This window comes from Ambystoma mexicanum, chromosome 14 (genome assembly GCF_040938575.1).
Source record: "Ambystoma mexicanum isolate Mex_15411 chromosome 14, UKY_AmexF1_1, whole genome shotgun sequence".
Taxonomy (NCBI): Eukaryota; Metazoa; Chordata; class Amphibia; order Caudata; family Ambystomatidae; genus Ambystoma; species Ambystoma mexicanum.
Window position 1 is genome coordinate 165,411,598 of NC_090940.1, and position 26,955 is coordinate 165,438,552.

General features: G+C 45.4%; 1 protein-coding gene across 3 annotated transcripts in view; it reads right to left on the reverse strand.

Annotated features, from left to right (window-relative positions):
* SPTBN5 (spectrin beta, non-erythrocytic 5) overlaps positions 1 to 26,955 on the reverse strand; it is a 1,050,196-nt gene that overhangs the window by 489,281 nt on the left and 533,960 nt on the right. For all 3 annotated transcript variants that reach the window (XR_011283950.1, XM_069638812.1, XM_069638811.1), the window contains exon 31: positions 23,959 to 24,108. Coding sequence is in view for 2 of the 3 variants with exons in the window: in XM_069638812.1 (XP_069494913.1) it covers positions 23,959 to 24,108 (150 nt within the window). In the remaining variant the exon portion in view is untranslated. The remainder of the gene's footprint in view (positions 1 to 23,958; positions 24,109 to 26,955) is intronic.

Sequence of the window (26,955 nt, forward strand, 5' to 3'; positions counted from 1 at the left end):
GTTGCAACAATACGCACCTCATTTTGCATAGTGACCTGTTAGGATCCTCCAGACATTACTGGCTACATGACATTTGGACATCCCACCCCTTTCCCCGGATTTCAGCACCTTCACACATGAGACGGTTGCCTGAAATCAGTGAAACATCAATGTGGTCGAGGAAGGACCCGTCTCGACATGAGGAACACAACTCAAATCACGTTTCAAGGCCCTGGGGTCCACGGTTTCCAAGATATTTGCACCGCAACAAACTCCACCACACCAGGGTGAGGTGACGGGTGGGGAGAGCGTTCGAAGTGAAAAGATGATAGACCACTCCGTGACCGCACGGAGCGGTCTTTCTAAATCGAACTGTCGCACACTTGCCGCACATGAGTGCGCGCAGTGACTGACGGGCAGGTCGGGACCAGGGAGCGCAGGACCAAGTTGGTGTATGTATGTATGTGTTTTGGTTCTGGGGAGTGGGGGTGATGAGGAGGGGACTGGGGCTCAGAGACAGGGTTTCGGTGCCAAAACGTCCCAGGGTGGGGGCAAGGGCTGGGAGGAACAATGAGGTGTTTGGGGGGTGAAACTGACCTTATATTCTTTTTAAAAAAAGAAAAAAACACATTTAAAGGTCTCAGGAGAAAAAGACCTTTACAATGCTGGTTTTTCGATCAAAAGAAAATCCGTCAATGTAAATCAGTCTTTTTCTCTTGAGACCTTTAAAATTAGGTATTTTCTCATAGAACCGAGGAGAAAGCACAGAAGGTCCCAGTATGCTGCAGCACACCAACTCCCACCTCCCGCCAACGTCTGCTCTGGGGTGTGTCAGCTAGCCACACAAACCTATTCTCAGTGCAGTTTACTCCAGAGTGCAAAGCACATCACGCGAAAAGCCAGTCGGAACCGCGACCTACAGCATCATTGCTTTTCAACAATTGATGAGACGGCTATCGTATCTGTCTACAGAACCGTTCGGAGAACGGGTACTTTTTGCTCGTTTTTTATAACGCGCAATGATTGCTATCGATATGGCTTTTTGGCACTTCAGCGTTTCCAAAGCAGCCTGAAGGGTGTAGTAGCCAAGACAGGGAGGACAGCTTGAGGTTTAATGCTCTAACTGTCCAATTGCCAATAGCTGTGTACCACTGAGGTGAACCTCAATGGGGCAGATGCAGTTTATAATTACTTTTCCCATCTTTGATCGAGTCTCTCTCTCGATCTTTCTCTCAGGGGCTGCAAATGCCACTGTTGAACGAACATCCCCTGGACTGACAATCTGCAGGACCTCCCCCATTGACACTGGGGCCCAACATTCCCACCCTAAACTGTGTCCCTTGCCTGTTACCCTCTGAATGTCCTCTCTCCGTACCCATTTCACTGTGCCCTTAATATTATCCTTCAAACTGTTGGCAATAGGGGTCTGCAACCTGTGGCTCTCCAAAAGACTATGACTCCCATGGTCCCTCACTCATGACTATGCTGCCTAGGGATGATGGGACGTGTAGTAAAAGACATCTGGAGAGCCAAAGGTTGCAGCCCATAGTCCCTATCCTTCTAATAGCACCCATATTACTGTAGTTAATGGGCCTCATTCCGAGATTGGAGGTAGCCATGGCGCTAATAGGCCATGGCTACATCCAATAACGGTGCCAAGTCCGCCCTCATTCAATGGGGACTTACCGGTCTAGTCGGACCTTTGCGGGACCAGTAAATCCCCATTGAAAATACCATTCCCAATTCACATTTGAGCCCCCATAGGGCTCAATGGGAATGGGCAAGGTGCAAATAACGGTACCGCAATTCGTGGTACCGTTATTTGCTCCCTGGACCCTTTGCGGCTCCCACTAAGGCCGTCTGGTAAAACCAGGCAGCCTTAGCGGGACCCGCAAAGGGACCTCGGAATAGGGCGCAAGGGGATTACCGGCACCGGTGTCATTACCAGTGGCGGTAATCCCTTTGCGCCAGACTCGGAATGAGGCCCAATGTCTGTTGTTTCCCACTAGGTTTGTGGTATTTTAAACCCAATACATATCTAATGTGCACCCACTGGTCCGACCTTACGTTAGGAAACACGGGTAACTAGTGGCTTAACTTGTCAATGAGATGGTTCCCTTGGTTAAGTTCTTGGTTGCACAACACAGAGCGCTTTGAAGACAGACCACATAACGCATGGAAGACAATCTCGGCACTAGATAACATGATAGGGGTGTTTGTAGAGTGCCCCGTTTACCCCAGGAGGTAGCTTGGCAAGGAGACAGACAACAAATGCACATTTTACCCACTTCAAGGGATCTCAATGTATTGATCTCGGAAGAAGGACAGGGTGAGATGACCTGTTGGGAGTCGAACCTGTGGCCGTGACGTCATCCCTGTAGTCAGTGCATTGGCTCACTCAGCCTTAGACCCAGGTTGTAGGAGCAATGTGGCCCAAATGTCAAAGATGCACCAAGACACATTTATAACTTACTCCTGGTGCTTCACCAGGCTGGCTAGCAGGCTTAGATATAGATGACTAGCCTAGTCATGGCAAGATAAGATCCCCGCTGGAGCCCTAAAGTTGGGAATTAAACATACTTGGGAAGTCAAACATAAAAAGATTCCCTAAAAAAATTGTCTTGGGAGGATAGTTCAGGTGCAACGTGCTCGCCTTGAAAGCAAGACGACACGGAGCAGCACTGGTTTGATCCCCGGGTCTGCACTTAGAAACCTCTGGGTATTAAGCACGTTATAAATAACCTATCAGGTCATACAATGACAATGGGTGGTTAAAACCGGCTTTAGGGACTCCTCCATCATTCACTGCAGTGGGAGTCAAATTTGAAACCGCAGTTCTTTGCTGGCGATAAAGCAGTTGACCTTGCTCGCATTGAGGATGACCACAAATGGTGTGGCCAGTGTTGGGGGTGCTACATTGATCAAAATGAGACATTTTATGTCCTGAAGAAGGCTGGGCTACTGGTTAAACATGTTAGCCCCAATGCCGAAACAAAAGCCCTTGAGATGCAATTTATGCTGCTTGCCACTGTTTTGGACCCGTTTGTTGACTTTAGTGAAAAAATTGTACATGTGAACTTCTCAGATTTCATATCTGTAAAACATATAACCTTATTTTTGTCTAAAAGCTCTGTTTTGTAATGTGGCTTAGGTATTTTTAATGTTTTTGATTTCTGTACCTTTTTCGAGTTAGACTTTGTGGCACAATATATTACCGAATATGTGATTGATGATTGATTTTCTGTATGTTTCACATATTTTCATAAGGATTAGATGCTGCATGTTTTTAAAAATATTCACGGGCAAGATTTATTCTAAATATTTATTTGCGCTAAATATTTCTGCATTGCTTATATATTTTTATTTTGCATTTTATTTTGAGTACGCTAAACAGTTGTATTCTGGAAGGAACTGTTTTGTTTTGTGGGGTACGCGCCAAAGACTGCGCCTCCTTTTTGTTGTGACTAAGGCACGGATTCTGCTGTCAGGTGTTGCTGTCTAAGGGATTACAGCACGTCGCTAGAAAGGACGGCTCTGATCACGTGTGATATGTTAATAAAAGCGGTGTGCGGTGTCCCACTCGCCCATTGCTTTCACTCTAAAGCTGGCCCCAGTGTCTAATTTTGTGGGGGTACTGAAGCAGGGCCCGGCCTCCCCAGAACCATTAACACCTTTTGCTTGGATTTCACTTCAGGTGGTCAGAATGACTTGGAAAAAAATATTAGATTGTAGACCCTGAGAATATGGTTCAATGTCATTTCATAGCGAGATGTTTTTTTGCAGGGTTTTTTACCGTACATTTTTTAACGAAAAAACCCATCAAATTTTTTTTAAATGTATTTGTGGGGGCTCTTCCCAACCCCTTATTCCCTTTCAGTTTTAATCTATTCCCAAACACCCACCTACCATATATATATTTTTCTAACCCAGCCAAAAAAAATTCTATGGGTTTTTTCGGTAAAAAATTTGCGGTAAAAACCCCACGAAAAAACGTCCCACGATGAAAGGACGTTGTACCGAGAAGGTTAATATGTGAATTGCTCTCACAGTTACAAAAGGTGAGCAGGAAAGTGATGATCAGAGGCGTGAGCAGCAACATATGAGGACATCACATGTGGCATCAGCAAGCACAGCATCAACGAGATGATTGACAGCACCACATCACATCAGCTCTATCTGCCAGACTGAAGCTCCAGTGGGGATCACTCCCCACGTCCTCTGCTATCAAGGAGACGATTGACAGCACCACATCACATCAGCTCTATCTGCCAGACTGAAGCTCCAGTGGGGATCACTCCCCACCTCCTCTGCTATCAAGGAGACGATTGACAGCACCACATCACATCAGCTCTATCTGCCAGACTGAAGCTCCTTTGGGGATCACTCCCCACGTCCTCTGCTATCAAGGAGAGGATTGACAGCACCACATCACATCAGCTCTATCTGCCAGACTGAAGCTCCAGCGGGGATCACTCCCCACCTCCTCTGCTATCAAGGAGATGATTGACAGCACCACACCACATCAGCTCTATCTGCCAGACTGAAGCTCCAGCGGGGATCACTCCCCACGTCCTCTGAGATCAAGGAGAGGATTGACAGCACCACACCACATCAGCTCTATCTGCCAGACTGAAGCTCCAGTGGGGATCACTCCCCACCTCCTCTGCTATCAAGGAGATGATTGACAGCACCACATCACATCAGCTCTATCTGCCAGACTGAAGCTCCAGTGGGGATCACTCCCCACCTCCTCTGCTATCAAGGAGAGGATTGACAGCACCACATCACATCAGCTCTATCTGCCAGACTGAAGCTCCAGTGGGGATCACTCCCCACGTCCTATGCTATCAAGGAGAGGATTGACAGCACCACATCACATCAGCTCTATCTGCCAGACTGAAGCTCTGCTATCAAGGAGATGATTGACAGCACCACATCACATCAGCTCTATCTGCTAGACTGAAGCTCCAGTGGGGATCACTCCCCACCTCCTCTGCTATCAAGGAGATGATTGACAGCACCACATCACATCAGCTCTATCTGCCAGACTGAAGCGCCAGTGGGGATCACTCCCCACCTCCTCTGCTATCCCATTTGCATCCTGCAATAGTTCCTTGTCAGGACATAGTGGATCATTCTTCTCTGCAGATGATGGAGTCCTTGTGGCCTGGCAGGGAGGGCATTGGTGGCTCTGGTGAAGGTCCTGGATGCCATGTATCACCCCCATGAGCCTGGATTAATGACTGTAGGGAGGAAAGCAAGATGGGGAATGTTATATGCCTGTGGGTGAAGGGAGTCCCTTTATAACAGGCAACTCAATATGCCTACGGGGGCATTCACTTCCCTAACCATGGATGCTTGAGGGTCCATGGAGCCAGGGGAGTCATGTCCTTCATGAAGGAGGCGAGAGGACTGCTTCATTTTATTCCAGTGCCATGGCAGGGATGCTGCCCACAAGGCACCGTAGGTGTTTCTGGTGAAATCAAGTTTGGGCTCAGCAAATGCCGTGAGGCTACAGGTTGTAAAACAATAGCACGAACTGAAGCAGGATTGCAATTCCTTTCTAAGCCAACTATTGGGCGTGGATGGAGTCACCCCAAGCGCGACATTACACTCTGAGACAGGTGGTACCTTCATCCTAGATTAGTGGGGCCCAGCCACCCCAACAGTGATATTATACTCTGAGACAGGCGCTGCACACACCCATGATCAGTGGGGCCCAGCCACCCCAACAGTGACATTACATTGTGAGAGAGGGGGTGCCCCCATCCTAGATCAGTGGGGCCCAGCCACCCCAACAGTAATATTACACTCTGAGACAGGGGGTGCCTTTATCCTAGATCAATGGTGCGTAGCCACACCAAAAGTGATTTTACACTTTGAGACGGGGGTGCCCCCATCCTAGATCAGTGTGGCCCAGACACCCAAACTTTGATACTACACTCTTAGACAGGGGTTGCCCACAACCCTGATCCGTGGGGCCCAGCCACCCCAACAGTGGTATTCCACACTGAGACAGGGGGTGCCCCCATCCTAGATCAGTGGGGCCCAGCCAGTCCAACAGTGGAATCACACTCTGTGACAGGGGGTGCTTCCATCCTAGATCATTGAGGCGTAGACCCAGTGACAATTATTGGGGGGGGCTATGCATGAGCGACAAGGAAGGTCCTTGAGGATGCCATTAAGAACCTACGCTAGGAAAGGGAACTCAAAAGCATGTGTCAATAGTGTCAGAACCTGCATCACTCAGCAATTTTGGTTTGGAGGAGGTCGGCGTCTGGCCCAGACAGATCAGTAGGTTAGCTTGGGAAGCAAAGTCGGATGGACCCTGCTTCCCTTCAATCTAAATGTAGGGGAAGGGTGGCTGGGGTAGCTATATAGCTATACTCTGCGCTTGTTTACAATATAATAGTTCCACAAGACAGCGAGTCAGTGCAGGGGGTGACAGTATTCAGAGAGTACCTGCAGTAAGCAAATATGGGGCGCTGACACCTAATACAAGTCATTCCTGCAGGAGAAAGTGTAGCACACATATGCTATATGCATGTGAAAAAATACGCTCTGTTAATTCAGTGGGCGGCCATTGTTTATTCCACAAGGAATCCAGAACCCACAACACTTTTCATGAATACAACTTAGCCAACACATGTTTCATGCTGGAAGGACATTGCTTCATCAAGGCTAATCTCAGAAAATGAAAGCAGCGTCATAGTTGATAAAAAGCGAACACTGTGTGTAGTGACATGTGTAAATTTCAAATGTTGCCAGTTTCACTAATTGATGGCCAATGTGAATTACAAGTGAGCTCTAAACAGGGGATATATGTGTAAAGGAGCAGCAGGGGCACTCTTAGCAGCTGCCCCGGTTACCAGCAAGAGAGTACATGGGCCCCATCAAAATACCAGCTGCAAGAACCGAAGAATCAACCATAGGGCAAAGGTTACTGTCTTTAATATCAATCAAAATGACAGGGATCACCCTGGAACAGCATGTTGTTCACAGAGTTCTCATTCTCTGAATGTGTGTCGCACCATTTTAACTGCTATTGACGTCACAAAAACAAGTTGCATCCCAAAAAAAAACTATCAAGGAAGGGGATTGGTTAATCGAGGAAAACTATATATGTAATCTATAGAGGTAAGTCTGGTTATTGGCTCGCCATATCTGGTAGCTCCTGTTAGGACCACCTCTAAATGTCAGGAATACAAAGTTGCAGGTTACTCCAAGGTAATTGGCTAACGCAACATAGTGTGCTTAACGTGAAAGGCAATCAGGGATTGGGCAGTGCAGGTCTTCTCAGCCTTGGGCCCTTGGACAGCTCCCAGGCCACGTGAAACTCTACAAGGTTGGGAATGATCCAAAAGGTTTGATTGATTGATTGATTGATTGATTTATAGAGCGCTTTACACCAAAGCGCTGTACAGTGGAACGATATAATACAAGATAACAACAACAAAATAACAGTGGGAGCAAAATGACATCATGAATCATTCGACAAAACAGTGCAAAGAGCAATTAACTGAAGGTGGGGGGAAAAGGGGGTGGGATTAGGTGTGGGGGAGGCGGAGATGAGTTGGATGAGGGAAATGGAAGGGAGAGAGAGGAGGAGCAGGGGAGGGGAGAGAGAAAATCAGAGGGAAGGGAGGGGGGAGGGGAAGTAGAGTGGGCAGAGGGGGAGTTTTCAAGGAGGAGAATGGAGGAGGAGCGATTTAAGGGATTTAAGGTTCTGCGCGTTCCCAGCAAGTTGCCATCTCTGATCGCCTACGTCTTGAAAATGAACGTCCCACTGTGAACTTGTATAGTAATAGTATCTTTTCCACCTCTGGTTAGATGGGAACAGCTTTCCTCATCCACTCGCATGAATAGGCTCTGTCCCGTGTTTTCAGGTCATGTGTTTAGAGACCATGAAATGAAGCTCTTCTACTTGTAATTATGAGGATTTTAGGCTATATTCCTTGCAGGTCTCTTATCGCCTTGGTGAACTGGAAACTTTCCATCTCTGCCTGTCAATGGCGAGGATGTGCACCGTGTCTGCGCAGGAAGCTCTCTGTCTGTATGCTTCAACTGGATAAATCCGTCAGCTTTTCCGCATTCATTTCGATGCACCTATGGCTTCCATCTTTGTTCATATGGCCGTCCATATTTGTATATTGGTCGCAATTAAGCATGAGCAAGCCAGCTGTACATATTCTTTGCGTCTTGCTGGTCCCGCTTAGCACAGGATATACTTGTGTATGTGTCAGTCCTCTATCTATATGAGTCATAAGCATTTGTTTCGTGTCTATCCGAAATAAACTATCAGGTTCGTGTAATTTCATGCATGGGTGCCTAAATACTTCATGTCTAATGCACCTATGTCATGATGCCAGTAAGCAACATCATCAGCTTCTTCGATGCCAACCTGTCAACCTGTTCAATCCATGACAGCGGTATCTCCTCCATAGTGTCCTTCGGGTACGGTTTGAATGGCTGTCTGAGTGAATATCGTTTCTCACATCTGCGATACATCAACGATGGCGAGGAAGGGCCTAGGAGCGATGAACATCTATCATTTCTCTGCCTTCCGGCTGCAAGTCTGGTCGGGATCCCGAGGGCCTCACTTAGGTCTCCCTCTTCATATGATTTTGCAAGTATGCAAAGGAGAAACAGATTGGCATAAAGAAAGTAAAATCAACACAGTGTGTCAGTACTATTAATGCAAAATTGTTCATCGGACATCATTTAGATGGGTGTTTGTAAAGCCGTGATGGATGCTAGCATTGCATGCTCTGGGCATGTGGGGTTTCAGGACTAGATGTTCGGGCACATAGATGCCAGTGCACATGAGGTTGCAAATATGTGCGGACGAGTCGCAAAATCCCATCACCCTGACATGCTTTTCAGAAATGCTCATACTCTGACTTTTTAGGTGATGTAAGGAATCCTGTGGGGTCATCACTGATCCCCAGCCTGAGATCTCCTCTCATGTGGCCAGGGGACGGCAGCCGTTGCCTGATCCTGACCCTGGGGTGGTATCATGAGGGAGGATCACATGGGAGGAGATGGCTATCGGGGAGATGTGGTGTCCCCATGAGGAGGGACGTGGTATTCTTCCCTTATAAATGAGGAAGACACTATGATTCCTAAATTCCTGATGGCATGTTGTCTCTATACAAATCCCTCCAGTTAAAAAACTCTAAAAACCTTTCCTAGCAAACATTTTAGGCTGAATACCATTCACACCTCATATGTACATAATACACATATAATCTCTCCTATCTGTGATGGTTTTGTACTAAATTGTACTAAATAAAAATCCCAAACAAAATCACCATAGAAGTCCTCTTAATCCTATGGACTCCAACTCCCATAATGCCTCAAGTACTGAGATAAGGAAGAGGAAGAAGTCGTTGGAAGAGAAAATGGAGAAGGGCTTTTGGCCTGTTTGGAGAAAGTGAGGTATTTTGACGACAAGAAACACACCGATCTTTAGTTTTAGTTTCCTAGGCAGGGAAACTCTCTTTAGGATAGGGACAGGGAGGCTTTTATCCAACCCTTTTATTTTAATAAATATGTTTGATGTTGAAAACACTACCACTTAGTGTCTGCTTCTCATTTCTGACTCCTCACAGTAAGTAGTAAAATGTTTTATGAAGCGCAAAACCACACCTTTAAAACGAGTTTTGGCACATAACAACATTGATACAGGCAACCACCTGGTCATGGGATAAATAACAGTCCCACAACAGACACAGTAGAACAGTAGGCAAACGTTATTGCTTTAAACTTTTTAAAAGTGCCCAAAATGTGTGAAGACAACAGGGATCTAGTCAAATGTTATGCAATATGGAACTCATTTACAGAATGCACCAATCACCATTACCTGCCCGCTCTGACCGCACTCGCAATACCCGCTGGGCATGAATTCCAGAAGGAAGTGGCAGAAGAGGAGGCAACGGAAATACACATTGACACAAAGAGTGGACCCATGTTAGTACTCTAATCCGTAGAGAAAAACAAATGCAAATAAAAGCAAGGAGAAATGACTCAATTTATTTTAGTATATGTACAGTAAATATTAGGTAGGGGTGGGATAAGGGTATAAGTTAGGGTAGGGGGTGGGTTGAGGGGGTGCGGGGGAGTCCCAACATTATTAATAAAAAAAGTTTTAAAAAGCATAAAGTAATTTTCAGTTTTTGGTCCCAAAAATTAGGTCATTTCTCCATTCGTTTTTTTTCACGATAATTTTCACTGATATCCGATATTACCATCTTAACCCTAGGTTGTTTCTTGAGACCAAACATGGGGTCAGTAGGCTGCAGTCATTATTGTCTGCGTCGATAGAAGTTTACCAAAAAAGTACTGGAACAGTAACTCCGGTGGGGGACAGCGTAGGAAGGAAAGGAGCAACGTGCACAGCATTTTTTCAAGGGTTGCAGCCATGTTGGTCAACAGCCAATTGAGTTGAAATAGAGCTGCAACTGATATTCGGTGGTAAAGTGAAGTGTGCTAAAATAAAAGTAGTGGCACACCGTCCCGACCGTTCTCGCTAACTTCGACCACTGTCTGCGGTGTAGGAAGGAACTTTGTTTCCATCCCATAAAAGACCAGAACAAGTTTCAATTCAGCACCAGAAATACGCAATGCATAGGTACTTGGGTAAATCTATGAGCTTAACAGCGGATAATGGGTGTTGGTGTCTGTAGTGTGTTTTACTCTGTTGGGAACAAGCACTGTGTTAATAATTTATGTCGTCCAATTTCTCTCGAACAATGCAGATGCAACATTTGCAATGTATGAGTTATATAGATTTCACATGAAAAATCCTACAGTGGCTTTCTTCCACATTTGAGGCCCCTACCGTGGCTTCTGGTATAGTTCTGCCAGTTACCTGATGGCAGAAATATGTGAAAGGGTTTGGTATGACCCTGTCAGTAGGTTGCGGGGGGCCCTCTCAACCTGGGGTGGATGGCTTATCAGGATGTGGCTAGAGCTAGTCCTACGCCAGGGTTCGCATGGGGGAGCTGAGAGGGACCCCAGTCCCATGCTCCCCAGAGTGTCTGATTGGATGTATACGGATTGATAGCGGGAGAACTGATCGCGGGAGAATTGATCTAATTTAGAAGGTCAATTAGGACATATATGCAGGGGGGAAATCCCTGCGCAACCCGCACCCAATCCAAAACCCCCCACTACCCTCCGCCCAATCCCCTTATATTTTTTATTATCCCAAGCCCAACCAACACATATATGAAAGAACTAAAATAAAGGTAAATATCAATTGTGAGAAGGTCAATTAGGACCACTATTATTAGGTAAATTAGGACAAAAGGTCAATTTGGAAAGGTCAATTTGGGTAATACCATCTGATTTCATGCAGCGCTATTTGCACCACTGTGCCTCTCTCTGGACCTTGAAACCTCTGTCCTGGCCAGGGTGCTTTCTGTCATTTCAGAACATTCCAAGAAGCGAATGGGATCTGAGTAGCTTGAGAATCCGGCACCATCCAGAAGAGAAGAACGCCAACTAAAGAAAAACTACATCTCCCACAGGGGTGCAGCAGCCAAAATCCATCCAGGACCAGTTTTACTTTAACAAACATTTTGCTATTTTAAAGGCTCCTAAATTAAGAAAGGAGCCCCAAAACAGTTCTGGGCTTCACAAATGACAGTACCTGGGAGCAGTGGGACAGCAATCCAAGAACTGGAACTAGCAAGAGACTGCACAGAAACAGGGGAGACCCAGAAACCCTCCCCAAGCCCTGTTTGCACAGAAAATCACCAATGCTTGGAGAGAATCCCAGGAACAACGAGCAGCCTGAGCACATGGTTGCCTCCACACGAACTGAGATTGAAAAATGGGTGGGGCTAGAAGACTTCTTAAAGACTTTCATGGGAGGTCCCTGCCCCCAGGGGGCACCTCAGCTAGAGATGGGCCAAAGGCAGCAGATGTCACAGCAGGCCAATGGGAACCAAGGGGAGCTTGACAACAGGAAAGGCAGAACTATAAAAAGGCAGCCGTTTCAACTTAGCTCTCAACCTTGTCTATTTTATTTATTTATTTTATTAATTACAGTTTTGAAAAGGCCCGGACCGGAAGGTATCACAGTGTTGGTACAGTGCATGGGCAAGAATGCATGTAATACATGGGTAAGAGTACAGAGAGCAGAATACATAGTAGTTGCCTGGACCCTAGGCTGCAAGTAATAGCTACTCATAGTTGTCATACAAGCACGTCTTAACTCGTTTTCTGAAGGTGGAGAATGATTGTTCGTTTCTGATAAGTGGTGGCAGGGAGTTCCAAAGTGCAGGAGCCTATGACGCAGAAACAGACTCCGCCTGCTTTTTTGGTCTTGTACCGGGGAGTATGCAATGAGATGCTAGAACTAGATCTTGTGTGTCCCCCAGGCGGGTGAAAACACTCGATTTTGTTTTTGGCGGGTGAGAGCCCATTGAAGTGTACGTGGGTGTAAGGGACTTGGTAGGTGAATAAATTGATTAGAGAGTGTGGAGTTGAGATGTATGGTTTCAGTAAAGGATGAAAGGTGTAAGGGTGAGTTCGGAGGAGGCAGCAGTGAACCGAGAGGCCAGGGAGAAGTGCTGAGCGGTTGGAGGAGAAATTGGAGAGGGGGTTTTGGCCTGTTTGGAGAACGTGAGGTAAGGTATCAGAGCTGAGAGAGTGGTACCACTTATTGTGTGTTTGGGAGAGAGTGAGAGGCGGGGCATAAGAGTGAATAGAAGATAGAGAGAGAGAGAGTAGGAAGGAAGGAGTACGGAGAGAATATCGTAGGGCCTGAATAAGCATGGGAGGAGCAGTGTTGGAAATAGAGATAGAAAAGGGCAGTTGAGAGTAGGTTTGGGTGAGGCTGTAGGTGTGAGTGTGTGTGAACGCGGTAAAGAGAGGGAAGTGAGAGAAAGGAGGGTAGCCGAGTGTCGAGGCGGGTGTAGTGCTGGGTGAGAGGAGTGTTGGGGAGAGGAAAGACCAGGAGGGAGTTGGCAGGTGGAAAGAGAGAGTAGAGATAGAGTGAGAGTGGTTAGACCAGGGGCCGGAGTGTGGAGAGATGTAGAGGGACATTGGTAAGTGCAAGAAGTGGTGTGTAGTAAGAGAGGAGAGAACAGCTGGACAGTGGAGCTAGGAGAAACAGGAGAGAACAGTGAGATAAGTGGACAGAGTGTGGAGCGAGAGGGAGACAGAGGGACATTGGTAAGTGCAAGAAGTGGTGTGTAGTAAGAGAGGAGAGAACAGCTGGACAGTGGAGTTAGGAGAAACAGGGGAGAACAGTGAGATAAGTGGACGGAGTGTGGAGCGAGAGGGAGACAGAGGGACATTGGTAAGAGCAAGAAGTGGTGTATGGTTAGAGAGGAGAGAACAGCTGGACAGTGGTGCTAGGAGAAACAGGGGAGAACAGTGAGATAAGTGGACGGAGTGTGGAGCGAGAGGGAGACAGAGGGACATTGGTAAGAGCAAGAAGTGGTGTATGGTAAGAGAAGAGAGAACAGCTGGACAGTGGAGCTAGGAGAAACAGGAGAGAACAGTGAGATAAGTGGACAGAGTGTGGAGCGAGAGGGAGACAGATGCATACTAGGAGGTGGTTTGAGAGAAGGGATGAGACAAGCGAGTGAAGAGAAGCTGAGGAGTCGGCAATCAGGAGAAGTGACAGAAGAAGAAGGCTACCCCGTTAGGTCCTTTAGGAAGTCCCTGAGGGAAAGAGGTAGGTATGGCCACCGCACCCTAAAGCAGAGTGATATACCCAGACAGTAGGGGTACCCTCACGGTAGTCTACTGATATTTCAAATCATTGTGGGGGAACAGGGACACCTGGGCTCGAGAGGTGGAATCCCCTTGGAAGTCGGGGTAAGGAGCAGGGACCACTTCTTGTCTGGGTACCCCAACTCAGTTGTATATTCCTATTTCGTAATTAAGCGTTTAAACTGTTAGCAATTGTTGTGAGGTTCTTTGAGCAACGTGTCGCAGTAAACACAAGCGACATCCCCCAATTCAAGATCCGCCCTTCAACGATCCGGACACTTTCTGTATAGGGACAGGGGCTAGCAAGAACATGTTCTTATTGCCCGCAACATCGGGTATGGGCAGTCCCACAACATAATGGTAGCTTTATTACCCATGAACAACCTCACATGTTAGTAAATAGCAAGGGTGCAACAAAACCTACATTTTGGGGGGGTGGCTAACTGGAAATGGGAGGGGCCACTTTAGAAAATTGGCATGGTAAACTTGGAGGCTCTGCCCCCTCTGTTCTACCCCAAGGGCATGGGGCCCAAGTATCAAATGGTAGCAGCCCAGCATTACACATAGGCGCACACACAATTACACATTCACTCACTCACACATTCCATTTACCAAACACTCGCTCATTTACATGCACACCCAGCCCCCCATACATCATACACTCACTCACACACACACTCATTCACACATACATTACATGCACACCCCTTGCACACATGCATACATACACGCACAATGAGCTAACATGCACTGCTAGTTTCAGAAAAGGCTTTCCTCACGTATCTGCCTAACAGGAAGCACGTGTGCACACCAGCCCCTCCCCCCCCAGATGTGAAAGAACATATAATGTTGGCACACATCCGTGGGGAGGGGGCTGATGTGTCCATTTGATTTTTGTAGGCAGAGAGGCGAGGGAAGCCTTTCCTGAAACTAGCAGCTTTAAAGTTTTGCTGCGTTTGTGCAAATACATTTTTTTGCACAAACACAGTAAAACTTTAAAGTCACAGGTTTCAGGAAAGGCTTCTTTCCCATCTCGGACCAACAGAAAAATATTGAGCTAATCGGCTTTTAGCTCCGCCCCGCTTAAGCCTGATTAGCTAAATGGCATTGTGCTCCTGGTAAATACCAAAGCTAAGGTGCAACCCTCCCTCCCGTGCATGCCAACCTGTCACTTTCCAAAAGGGATGGCCTACAACTCCATGATCTCCCATCACTGACTGTACTGGGTGGGGCGGATGGGAGTTGTAGGCCAAAACATATGGAGCGGACAGGTTGTCAACGACATATGACCAGGAAACACAGCATAGGGCACAATTATATCAGGGCTAAGGGTCAACAACAACAACTCTAAAACTAACGCCCAGCTGAATGTAAAAAGAAATCAAACTTTTCCATCACTTAGTATTGATAAATGTATATTTAAGTAATAAAACCCTCTGGGCGGCGGCATTACTGGGTCAGGTAAGGCCTGGAGCCAAATTACAGGCCCGAGGGAAGTGAGGGTCTTAGTGTTAGCCCCGTGGCATTACCAGATCCAGTAATGCCCCCGCCAGAAGGGTTTATTGGTTTTAACATCCCAGCATGGTTTACGGCATGCTAATCATTGTTTTGTTTATTTGAGAAACAGCATGTTTACTGTTTCTCAACTTAAAGAAAACACTACAAAACAAGATGGCCACGATTGGGTAGGGAGAAGGGAACTGCACGTAATCCCTTCTCACTTTCCATGACGCCATTACCAAGACAGGGCAGTGCCGGCGAATGACAAGGGAGTGGCAAGTATGTGGGGGCCAGGGGATTCGGAAATTGGTCGTGGGCAGAAGTGTGCCGGTGGGGAAGATGGCAGCCTCCCGCTTCTGAGGAGGCTCAAAACGGGGGCTTTACCACGAGGTAAAGACCCCGTTCTGAGCATCCTGACTGGCTGGAAGGCCGCTTGACCCCTCCCCCTCCTCCTGGGTGCTAATTTGTGTTTTACACAGCACAGACCTATCTAGATAGCAACGGCTCATTGTGCAAGAGGGGGGTACGATGCAATATGTATATATGCTATTGGGGAAGGAAGGGTGACAGGGGACCCAGGAGGGTGGGGAGAGAGGGAGAGGCAGAAGCGCAGAGCAGAACAGTTAGTTCATAAACTTAGACCCCCAATTTGTGACAGTTGGTGGAACATGTTTATTTTATTAGCACCCCGGCTGGGGGAGCCAACCAATCAGGTTGCTTGGATCGCCAGGTGAATCCCACGATCTCAGTCCGCATTCCGAGCAGCCTCATGGCTGCTCCTTCTGCCCTGCCATCTTAACGCCCCACTCCCGCTCCTCACTTACCCTCGTTTCTGCGCTCCCTTGCCACCCCAAACCCCACACACCTGATAGGTTTGGCGGCGGTGCCCCCACCCCCACTGCTGCCGCTCTGTGTCCCTGTCGGCCGCCATGGAAATGGAAGCCGGGCTCTGCATTGGAGCCCCGCCTTCCAGCTCTACGGTGGCTATCTTGAGTAAGTATTTTGTTTAAATGAACGGGACACTGGGCGAGGCGTCCCGCTCATTCAAACTAAATACATTGCTATTATCCCTCTGGGTTTCCCTATTGCAAACCCGGGGTGCTAATGGAAATGCGACCCTCACCGGCAGGGTCAGATCGGGTAGTAACGGCACTGGGGTCCATCATTAAGGCCCCCGCGCTGTAACTCAGGCCCCAGGCCTTTAGTACCCAATGCGGCCAGCCGGCTCACGTCTCATTGCTTAAGTATATATATTTTGGGAATTGCCTGCACATTCTCCGGATGCATATCATGCCTGTAAATTTGCCCTCTCTGTATATACACCTTTGTAATCTATACTTGTATGTAATTGTAATATCTTTGTGTAACCAAGCCTCGCATATACTTGTAACTGCTGCGCCCTGTTACCCCGGGGTATGATGCGCATTATAAATAATAAACAAACAAACAAGAAAAGCAAGATGTTTAAGGGAAGAGCCAACAAAAAAGAGGAAAATATTTTTTTGCCAGTGGAACTGGATGGTCGTTCAAGTTTAAAATCATTGTTTAATTAGGGCAGTCAATAACAGGTGAGTGGCGCCTTCTGAGGTCATCAGGCTCAATGTCAACATTGAAATGCATAGGCAATGGCAATGCCACACACGTTCCCTTCCTTATATTATACAAATTAATAATGGGATGTCTTGTTCCATGCAATCATATTCTATTTAGACCAAAAGGCTTCTGAAATGAAACTGCTGGCAAGGTTCTCAGCAACTAAACAGGGGTCTTTTTGGAGGAGTTTCATTCTCCGGTTACTGGCAGCAGCACAGGCATGGCCTGGCGCAGGGTGGCCACCCGTGACAGCCCTGTCTCCGGCTACAATGACGCTAGAGCAGAGCACACAATCCCTGCTGAAGGCTGGCAGGTGCCCAGCAGAGCCTGGCAGACATTTTGTTGGCACCGGGGCATTGAACGTTTACACAGCTGGGGCGCACGTCTGAAATATTGATTCGCTACTTTGGGTAACAGATTGATTTAATTAGCCAGGCATCTCTGCTGCGTATCGTCTTGGGAAGCCCCTGCTCCAATTATCCAGACGCGGCGAAAGCTGCAGAATCCGGAGAGATATAACGCGTCTGTGCTCGGGCCGTGCACCAGCTCTGGTTCCCCAAAAGTTCAGGTTGGCAAGAGCTATGTGCAATGTATGCATTTGCAGCCAGTGACCTTTTCTGTAAAGACTGTTGCACACAGCGTCGTTACCCAGCGGTCTCTGGGTATCACTTCTGCTCACGCGGCTACTGTGATCAATTCCATGTATCAAGGAAAGGGCATGACCTGTATGTGTGTATGCATTATGTTGCTACAATTTAAAAGGAATATAATTATTTTTGTTAACTTGCCCACATTCCTATCTAGCTTTGGAAATAGCTGTATTGTCTCGGGAGGATAGATCAGGGGCAACATGCTTGCCTTGGAAGCAAGACAACACGGAGAACCACAGGTTCAATCCCCGATCCGTGCTTAGAAACCACTAGGTATTAAGCGTGTTATAAATAACCTATCATATCATATCATATTCTTGAGACGTATACGCCTGCTGAATTTTAATCCCCATCATTGTCTGCCATTGGATATAATCCACTGCAACATCCTTTGATGTTGGTCCACATCTACTTCCTATACGGCACTCACCATATACCACCAATCATATTCAAGACCAACACCCAAGCCAAGTGTAACCACTGCACACTGGCAATCATATCCCAGATAAGAATCATCACCACAAAGCAGGATCAATGCTTGGTAAGGATGACAGCAAATGCAGAGATCAACCAATGCAAACAGATGATCGTATCCAAAGCCTAGGTGTCCACCAAGGGCTTCCGATGCACACCGATGACTATTCAACACCAAAATGGCACCAAAGGCTAACAATGCTAATTGATGACCATATTCAACACCATTAGCAACCTGGAAGGGGGCGCTGGCCAATCAGGATGCTCGGAACGTGGGCTGTATTGTGTGGTACAAGTCAGTTTTCCGATCAGCCTGATTGATGTTAGCCAGTGCCCCCTTCCCTTCCCCGCTCCCCATTGCGCCTCACCTCTTAGCACCCGTATACTTTCCCTACGGAGGTGCTAAGTGTGTTTTGTTTTTAAAAAGAAATGTACCTTTACTGCGCGGCACTGGTCTGCGCATTGCTGTCCCCGAAGTCCGTTTTCAATGTTGATGACATCACAGACCGTGCAGCAAAGGTAAGTTTCTTTGTTTTAAAAAAGACACCATTAGCACCCATGTAGGGAACTACACGAGTGTTGATGGTGATATACCCCTCGGCGGCAGCTCCACCCTGTTGCACCACCGTCCAGGGTAAGGGCCCAGGAGAAACTCCTCCAGGAATATTGCCCCATTAGTATAAGAGATGACAATGCCCTCTGATCATAGTCAACTTAAAGATTATTACCCGCACAATCAAAGCACAGTGAAGGTCACAACCAACCCAACATAAAGATTATTACCATGCAGACCTAATGCGGGACGATTATCGTATTCAAAGTGTAGCTTCTCACCAAGTGCTACCGATGCACACTCATGACTATCTAACATCCAGAAACGAATCAAGTGCTATCTATCAACAATGGTGACCATGTTCAACATCATCACTAAGAGACACCATTGCATACTGGTAGTCATATTCAAAGCCAAGGTGCTCACCAAGGTCTGCCAGAACATACTGATGTCAACCCAACACCAAGATACTAACCATGCGCTACCAATTCACATTGCTGACCATATTCAGCACCAATACGTTTTGTTATGTTATGTTGATTTATACCACACACCAATACTACCCAAGGGGCGTCTCCAGGCGCTCATGTGGCTCTCCAAGACAGAGGACAGGTTTGGTTGGTGAGGGGGGAATTACAGGATACGTCAAGAACCAGGAGAAACTGGTGTCTGTGTGTGTTGGCTTGCAGAGGGTAGGCTGCGTGCACTGGCTTGTTGTATCCACATGGGTAAGGTCCAATGCCTGGGATGTTTTCTGTGTGGCTGTTTGTTGTGTTGGGGATTGTCTGTGTGTTTTAAGTGTAGATTGGCAGTTGTTAAAGGTTGTGTGCACTGGCTTGTTGTGTCCATACGGGTGAGGTTCAGTGTCCTGGTTTGTTTGTTGTAAGTGTGTGTTGCTTGTGTTGGGTGTGTGTTCAGGTATAGGTTGGCTAGTCCAGTGCGTGTGCATAGTGTTTGGTTGGTGTGTTTGAGGAAGTAGAAGTGGGGTGTTTAGTGCTTTGGCTACTCGCTAAATTCTTCTATGTGGCTAACCTCCACAGTCCTATCTGTTGTGACAAATGATTAATCTCCGTAAGTCTAAGTGTGATGCAAAGTTAATGTTCACATTTCACTCTAAGTGTGACACATGGCTAAACTTCACATTTCACTCTAAGTGTGATGCATGGCTAAACTTCACATTTCAATCTAAGTATGACGCATGGCTAATATTCACATTTCAATCTAAGTGTGACGCATGGCTAAACTTCACATTTCAATCTAAGTGTGATGGATGGCTAATCTTCACATTTCAATCTAAGTGTGACGCATGGTTAATCTTCACATTTCAATCTAAGTGTGATGGATGGCTAAACTTCACATTTCAATCTAAGTGTGACGGATGGCTAATCTTCACATTTCAATCTAAGTGTGATGGATGGCTAATCTTCACATTTCAATCTAAGTGTGACGCATGGTTAATCTTCACATTTCAATCTAAGTGTGATGCATGGCTAAACTTCACATTTCAATCTAAGTGTGACGCATGGCTAAACTTCACATTTCAATCTAAGTGTGATGGATGGCTAATCTTCACATTTCAATCTAAGTGTGACGCATGGTTAATCTTCACATTTCAATCTAAGTGTGATGCATGGCTAAACTTCACATTTCAATCTAAGTGTGATGGATGGCTAATCTTCACATTTCAATCTAAGTGTGACTCATGGCTAAACTTCACATTTCAATCTAAGTGTGATGCATGGCTAAACTTCACATTTCAATCTAAGTGTGATGGATGGCTAATCTTCACATTTCAATCTAAGTGTGACTCATGGCTAAACTTCACATTTCAATCTAAGTGTGATGGATGGCTAATCTTCACATTTCAATCTAAGTGTGATGGGTGGCTAATCTTCACATTTCAATCTAAATGTGACGCATGGCTAAACTTCACATTTCAATCTAAGTGTGATGGATGGCTAATCTTCACATTTCAATCTAAATGTGAGGCATGGCTAAACTTCACATTTCAATCTAAGTGTGATGGATGGCTAAACTTCACATTTCAATCTAAATGTGACGCATGGCTAAACTTCACATTTCAATCTAAGTGTGATGGGTGGCTAATCTTCACATTTCAATCTAAATGTGATGGATGGTTAAACTTCACAATTCTATCTAAGTGTGACGCAAAGTTAAAGTTCACATTTCTATCTAAGTGTGACGCATGGCTAAACTTCACATTTCAATCTAAGTGTGACACATGGCTAAACTTCACAATCTTTATATATAAAGCAGAAAGTATGTATGTGTGTGTTTGTCCGGCTATACAAATCCACACCGTTGAACCCACTGCTACCAAACTTTGCATGGATTCCTCATTTGTCTGGGGCAAGATTATAGTCTATGTTTGGATGCAAATAATTCACGCCGTAGACACCCTAATTTACTAATGCTCACCCCGATTCTCTACAGTAGGTACTAGAAGGAGCCAATATTTTGAAAAGTGTATGAAGCAAAATTTTCGATGTGTTGGTTATTCCTTTGAAATGTATTACTACTGTATACAGTTCGCAAGAGTTTATTAAAGCATTTCTAAAGGGAATTTAAAAAAATAATTTTACTTTTGTTTTATGACGCCACTTCAAATATGGGAAATGGCAAGGTTACAGTTTACTTAAGTTAATTCACGAGAAGAGAGCACAATCAATCAATCTTTCTTGGACATTTTCTTAAATGTGCTGAAGCCATTGAGTGACTGAAACATGACGCACAAAAAAGACAAATATCACTTGGAAAAGCTCCATTTGAAGCAAAGCGAAAATCAATATCAAGAGCATTTGAAAAACAACAACAAACAGCAGCACAACTTGCCGACCAGAGGACAAGAGCAACTTTCCCAAGGGCAAATGAGATGCCAGAGCAAACCGAAGCAAGACTTGCTGACATGAGGACAAGAGCAACATCCTCCAGGGCACATGAGACACCACTAGATCAGGACACGGGCAACTCCCGGTACCACAGCTAGTTCTATTTAATTTTGACTCATGGATAATCTTCACATTTCAACCTAAGTTCGACGCATGGCTAAACTTCATAATTCTATATAAGTGTGACGCATGGCTCATCTTCACATTTCAATCTAAGTCTGACGCATAGCTAAACTTCACAATTCTATTTTAGTGTGACGCATAGCTAAACTTCATAATTCTATATAAGTGTGACGCATGGCTCATCTTCACATTTCAATCTAAGTCTGACGCATAGCTAAACTTCACAATTCTATCTAAATTTGATGCATTACTAAACTTCACAATTCTATCTAAATTTGATGCATTACTAAACTTCACAATTCTATCTAAATTTGATGCATTACTAAACTTCACAATGCTATCTAAATTTGATGCATTACTAAACTTCACAATTCTATCTAAATTTGACGCATAGCTAAACTTCACATTTCAATCTAAGTCTGACGCATAGCTAAACTTCACAATTCTATCTAAATTTGATGCATTACTAAACTTCACAATTCTATCTAAATTTGACGCATAGCTAAACTTCACATTTCAATCTAAGTCTGACGCATAGCTAAACTTCACAATTCTATCTAAATTTGATGCATTACTAAACTTCACAATTCTATCTAAATTTGACGCATAGCTAAACTTCACATTTCAATCTAAGTCTGACGCATAGCTAAACTTCACAATTCTATCTAAATTTGATGCATTACTAAACTTCACAATTCTATCTAAATTTGACGTATAGCTAAACTTCACATTTCAATCTAAGTCTGACGCATAGCTAAACTTCACAATTCTATCTAAATTTGATGCATTACTAAACTTCACAATTCTATCTAAATTTGACGCATAGCTAAACTTCACATTTCAATCTAAGTCTGACGCATGGTTAAACTTCACAATTCTATCTAAGTGTGATGCATGGCTAAACATCACAATTCTATCTAAGTGCGACTTATAGTTAATATTCACATTTCACTGTAAGTGTGATGTATGGCTAAACATCACATTTCAATCTAAGTGTAACGCATGGCTAAACTTCACAATTCTATCTAAGAGTGATGCATGGTTAAACTTCACAATTCTATCTAAGAGTGATGCATGGTTAATCTTCACAATTCTAAGTGTGATGTATGGCTAAACTTCACATTTCAATCTATGTGTGACGCATGGCTGAACTTCACAATTCTATCTAAGAGTGATGCATGGTTAAACTTCACAATTCTATCTAAGAGAGATGCATGGTTAATCTTCACAATTCTAAGTGTGATGTATGCCTAAACTTCACATTTCAATCTAAGTGTGACGAATGGCTAAACTTCAAAATTCTATCTAAGAGTGATGCATGGTTAAACTTCACAATTCTAAGAGTGATGCATGGTTAATCTTCACAATTCTATCTAAGTGTGATGCATGGCTCAATTTCACATTTCAATCTAAGTGTGATGCATGGTTAATCTTCACATTTCACATATCATTTCCAGGAGAGATTACTGCACACCTATGATAACAGCCAATGCAATGCTCATCACCGTCCACAATCAATGAAAAGTAATGATCATATTCAAAGGCAAGGTGCTCACTGGGTCATAACAACCCACGCTAATGACTCTGCTTAACACCAGAAGCCTTGCCAAGCACTACCAATGGTCACAAAAAACTATGTTGCAACCAATGCACACTAATGATCACATCCAACCGAAAGATGCTCTCTTATTGAAGCGAATGCTGACTTATCGCTGCATTCAATATCAAGCTCCTTGCCGATCAGCACCAATGTACACTGTGAACTATATTTGATTGCAGTATCCTTCATAGGCTATAGCATTATGCAGGTATAATCTTAAAGCATTCCTCACCGGCCATCTTCAAACACTAATTGAAGACATGAATGGCTCATTGATGACAATAATGGATTTCAGGATCCCCATTAAGCACACTTTTGATCCTACTCTGTACTACAATCCTCAACAATGCAAGCCTCATCATGGCAAGCCCTAGCAGTGCAGGACTAAAAAAAACCTTCAAAAGGCATCTTGATAATGATAGTAAATTACTGGCATCGCCTCTCGCAATGCCCATCTCTTTTTCGACATCACTCGATGCAATACCACTCTAGGGTACTAAACAAGCTCCTCCCTTGACTTTTGAGGAACATACCTACATCTCCCAAAATACAGGTACTTGGTTAGTATGAGAACTGAAAAGGGACCTTGTATCCACAACCACATGGGCACTGCACGGATTGAAAGTCAAAAATAGCCAAAGAAAGGCTTAGATAAAAATTGTATGGCAAACTGACAGAGAGCTTTTGCCATGGGCCAACAGAGGAAATATCAAACACTCTTTGTGTGCAAAGCTAAGTCCAATTCCAACCTCTGAACGACAGGATAAGGCCTCGCTGACGTTTTCAAAGGTGCATTGCTTGAGTAACCATGCACAGTGAGTCCTGAGCGAGAATGAATTGCTCTCTCACCTCCTGGGAGTTCAGGATCTTCTCCATGTGATCTGCATCCCTGTAAAAGACCTGTTCCAGGTGCACTCTCTCCAGCCACTCTCTTTTCACATCCCACTGGTGGTATAGCTGGCTTCTCTCCTCCGACAGCCCTTGCAATTTCTCCTCAACCTGGAAGGACACGGAAAGAGCAAAACTAAAAAGGTCAATACTCACGGATCCGGGAGGGAAGCCCTACAAAGATAAAAGGGTCAAATGTGCAAGGTGTCCTGTTCATATATCCCTTTTATGTCAATGTTCAAAGATGCCCTTGTCCACACAGCATTAGCGGGTATTCATATACCCAGATGGGTATGTTCTTGAGTGATCATTTGTGTTTGCATGAAAATATGATCGTAATGTATTTCTGAACATGATGAAAAGTAATGCGAAACCAAATTGAACTCTTGGACTAGGTGATCCAGCAAATTTGTCAAGGCAGAACAATGTATATCATCTATGTAGACTTCAAGAAAGTCTTCAACGCTGCCCTGCACAGAAGACTTATACAAACATTGAACAGCTGTGGATGGAAGCCAAATTGATGAGCTAATTAGTATGTGCCTGAGATATAGGCAGCAGGGCAGGGCAGGGAACCCTTCCTTCCTTCCTTCCTTCCTTCCTTCCTTCCTTCCTTCCTTCCTTCCTTCCTTCCTTCCTTCCTTCCTTCCTTCCTTCCTTCCTTCCTTCCTTCCTTCCTTCCTTCCTTCCTTCCTTCCTTCCTTCCTTCCTTCCTTCCTTCCTTCCTTCCTCTTTCTTTCTTTCTTTCTTTCTTTCTTTCTTTCTTTCTTTCTTTCCATTTATTAAGTGCTTTAAACCCAGAAGCACAACTGGTTACAACATAGTGGTATCAGGTAAGACAACATACAACTTCAGTTCATAGACAAGGTAGATAGCTCAGACAGGGTTTGGATGGGAGACAAAAGCAGTGTCTTAAGATGTTTCCGGAAGGTCCAGTATGATTGTTTATATCTTAGTGTCTTAATTCTTGGAGGTGATAACTGGAAAGCTCACCCCCCCACTCTCTTTAGCCTGAATCTGTTAGTTTTTGAGAGAGGTACTTGGGGGAGTGTTTGACAGGCATTTATGCATGATGGCCAACGTTTTGAAAATAATTTGCTCACAGATTGTTAGCTAATGCACGCTTCTTCTGGTGGCAGAAATGTGACTGCACCTCGGGATGTTTAGAGAGGCCCTGAGTGAATTGTTTTGGATGACCTGGAGTTTATTAATGTTGCTGGAGGAGGGTCCTGTGAATAAGGCATTGCAATAATCCAGTCTGGAGTCTATAAGTGTGCGGGCAATGGTACGACAGTGCTCAGGAGACAGAAAGGATCTGCAGGCATTCATTATCTTGGTGGTGTGTGCCGCAGAGGATGCAAGGGCACAGACCTGCTTTGTTAGTGACAGGCTGGCATCTAGGTACGCACCCAAAGTCTTGACATTACTGGATACTAGGATGATTTTGCCATCAATGCTGAATGATTTGTAGGGTTTTCCTAGTTTACTGAGTGAGCTTTGCGAGCCGACCTTGAGAAATTCAGTCTTGTCATCATTAAAGCAAAGAAGGTGGGACGCCATCCAGGCCTGGAATGGTTTGGTAGACTGAATGCAGAGCAATTGAGTCGATGGAGTAACTTCCTGTGTGGTGGGGGGAGGATCTGTGTTTGGCTGAGTGGCTGGTCTTTCATTGCTTGGTCAGGATGTCGATCGACTAGATGGTCAATTACATCTATGAGGACTCGAGGCCCACCGGGTCACTGGTGGAACTTCCACACTTGAATAAGGCAACTCCAAACTTCTCTAAGCCTGGGAATGGTGAGTCACAGGCTCTACGGTGCCATTAGTAGACTCTATTGCAGCCTCTGCCAGAACACGTACCACGTGCCTCTTATACTGGATATCCCCTCTGTCCTCTGGCCTCGCTTGTTCTCTCCCTTCCCTTCTGCTGGTACACCTTTAACTACCTTCCCCTACCTTCTCCTTGAGGCCTTGTAATTTGCTCTGTCCCCATGATGTCATGCCGATAGCGAGCTTGCGCGGTCTCTGTGTGTGTGTGGCATGAACATCTGAAGACCCCCCTCAAGGGACCAGTCCCAGGTTGACTCCTCCCACGTCCTACCACCCCAGGCTCCCGCTCCACCTGCCCAAACCACTTGCCCCAGTCTTTTAAGGGTGGAAATGAAACCCTGGATTTCTGATGGATCTTGTCCGCTGCCTCCTGTGGAGTTCACATGCTACTGATTCTTGGGGCCACCTCATTGATCTCCCTTTTTTGACTGTCCAAGAAGGAAAACCAATATGACTTGCACTTCGACCGAGTATGCTGTCATTACCCCCTGACACCTGGGTCGCCCTCTGTGAAGGTTTGGGGGCGCTCTGGAGAAACCTAAGATGCCATCTCCAGGGGTTGCATCGTGGGCAGCTCTTAATGTCCACCAAACCCCCACCTCTCCATCAGGTCTTCTAAACAAGTGCACTTATCACATTTGGCATAGTAGGTCATTGGAGAACTCATGGAATGCCTTTTTAATGGTTCTCTACTAAGGTCATTATTATGAGGATGATAGTAATGGTACAAAAATGATATTTTACAAACCACTTGTTTACTATATACCACCGTAGTACGAGTTGGAATCCCCTGGGACATTTCCGAGCCGGCACATAACATACACGGGTTAGAGGTTATTTTACCCCATGCAGTACTTTCTATGCATCCCTTGAGTAAAATATCCCACGAGATCCTGATTCATAGTTAGGTGGTATTTTCAAAGTTGGAGGTATTTAAAGTACCACACGTTTGTATGATTACCACCTTTCACTCTACGGAGAAGGACTCTATGCAAAACCTGTGCCTAGTGTGCGTTTCTCACTCCTGATCCACAGTGTGTTTGTCAATCTGGCACACTGGATCAGGGCCGTGCAGCCTTTGGCACACCGGTTGCTTTGGACTACAACATCCATCAGCCCTAGCCAGCC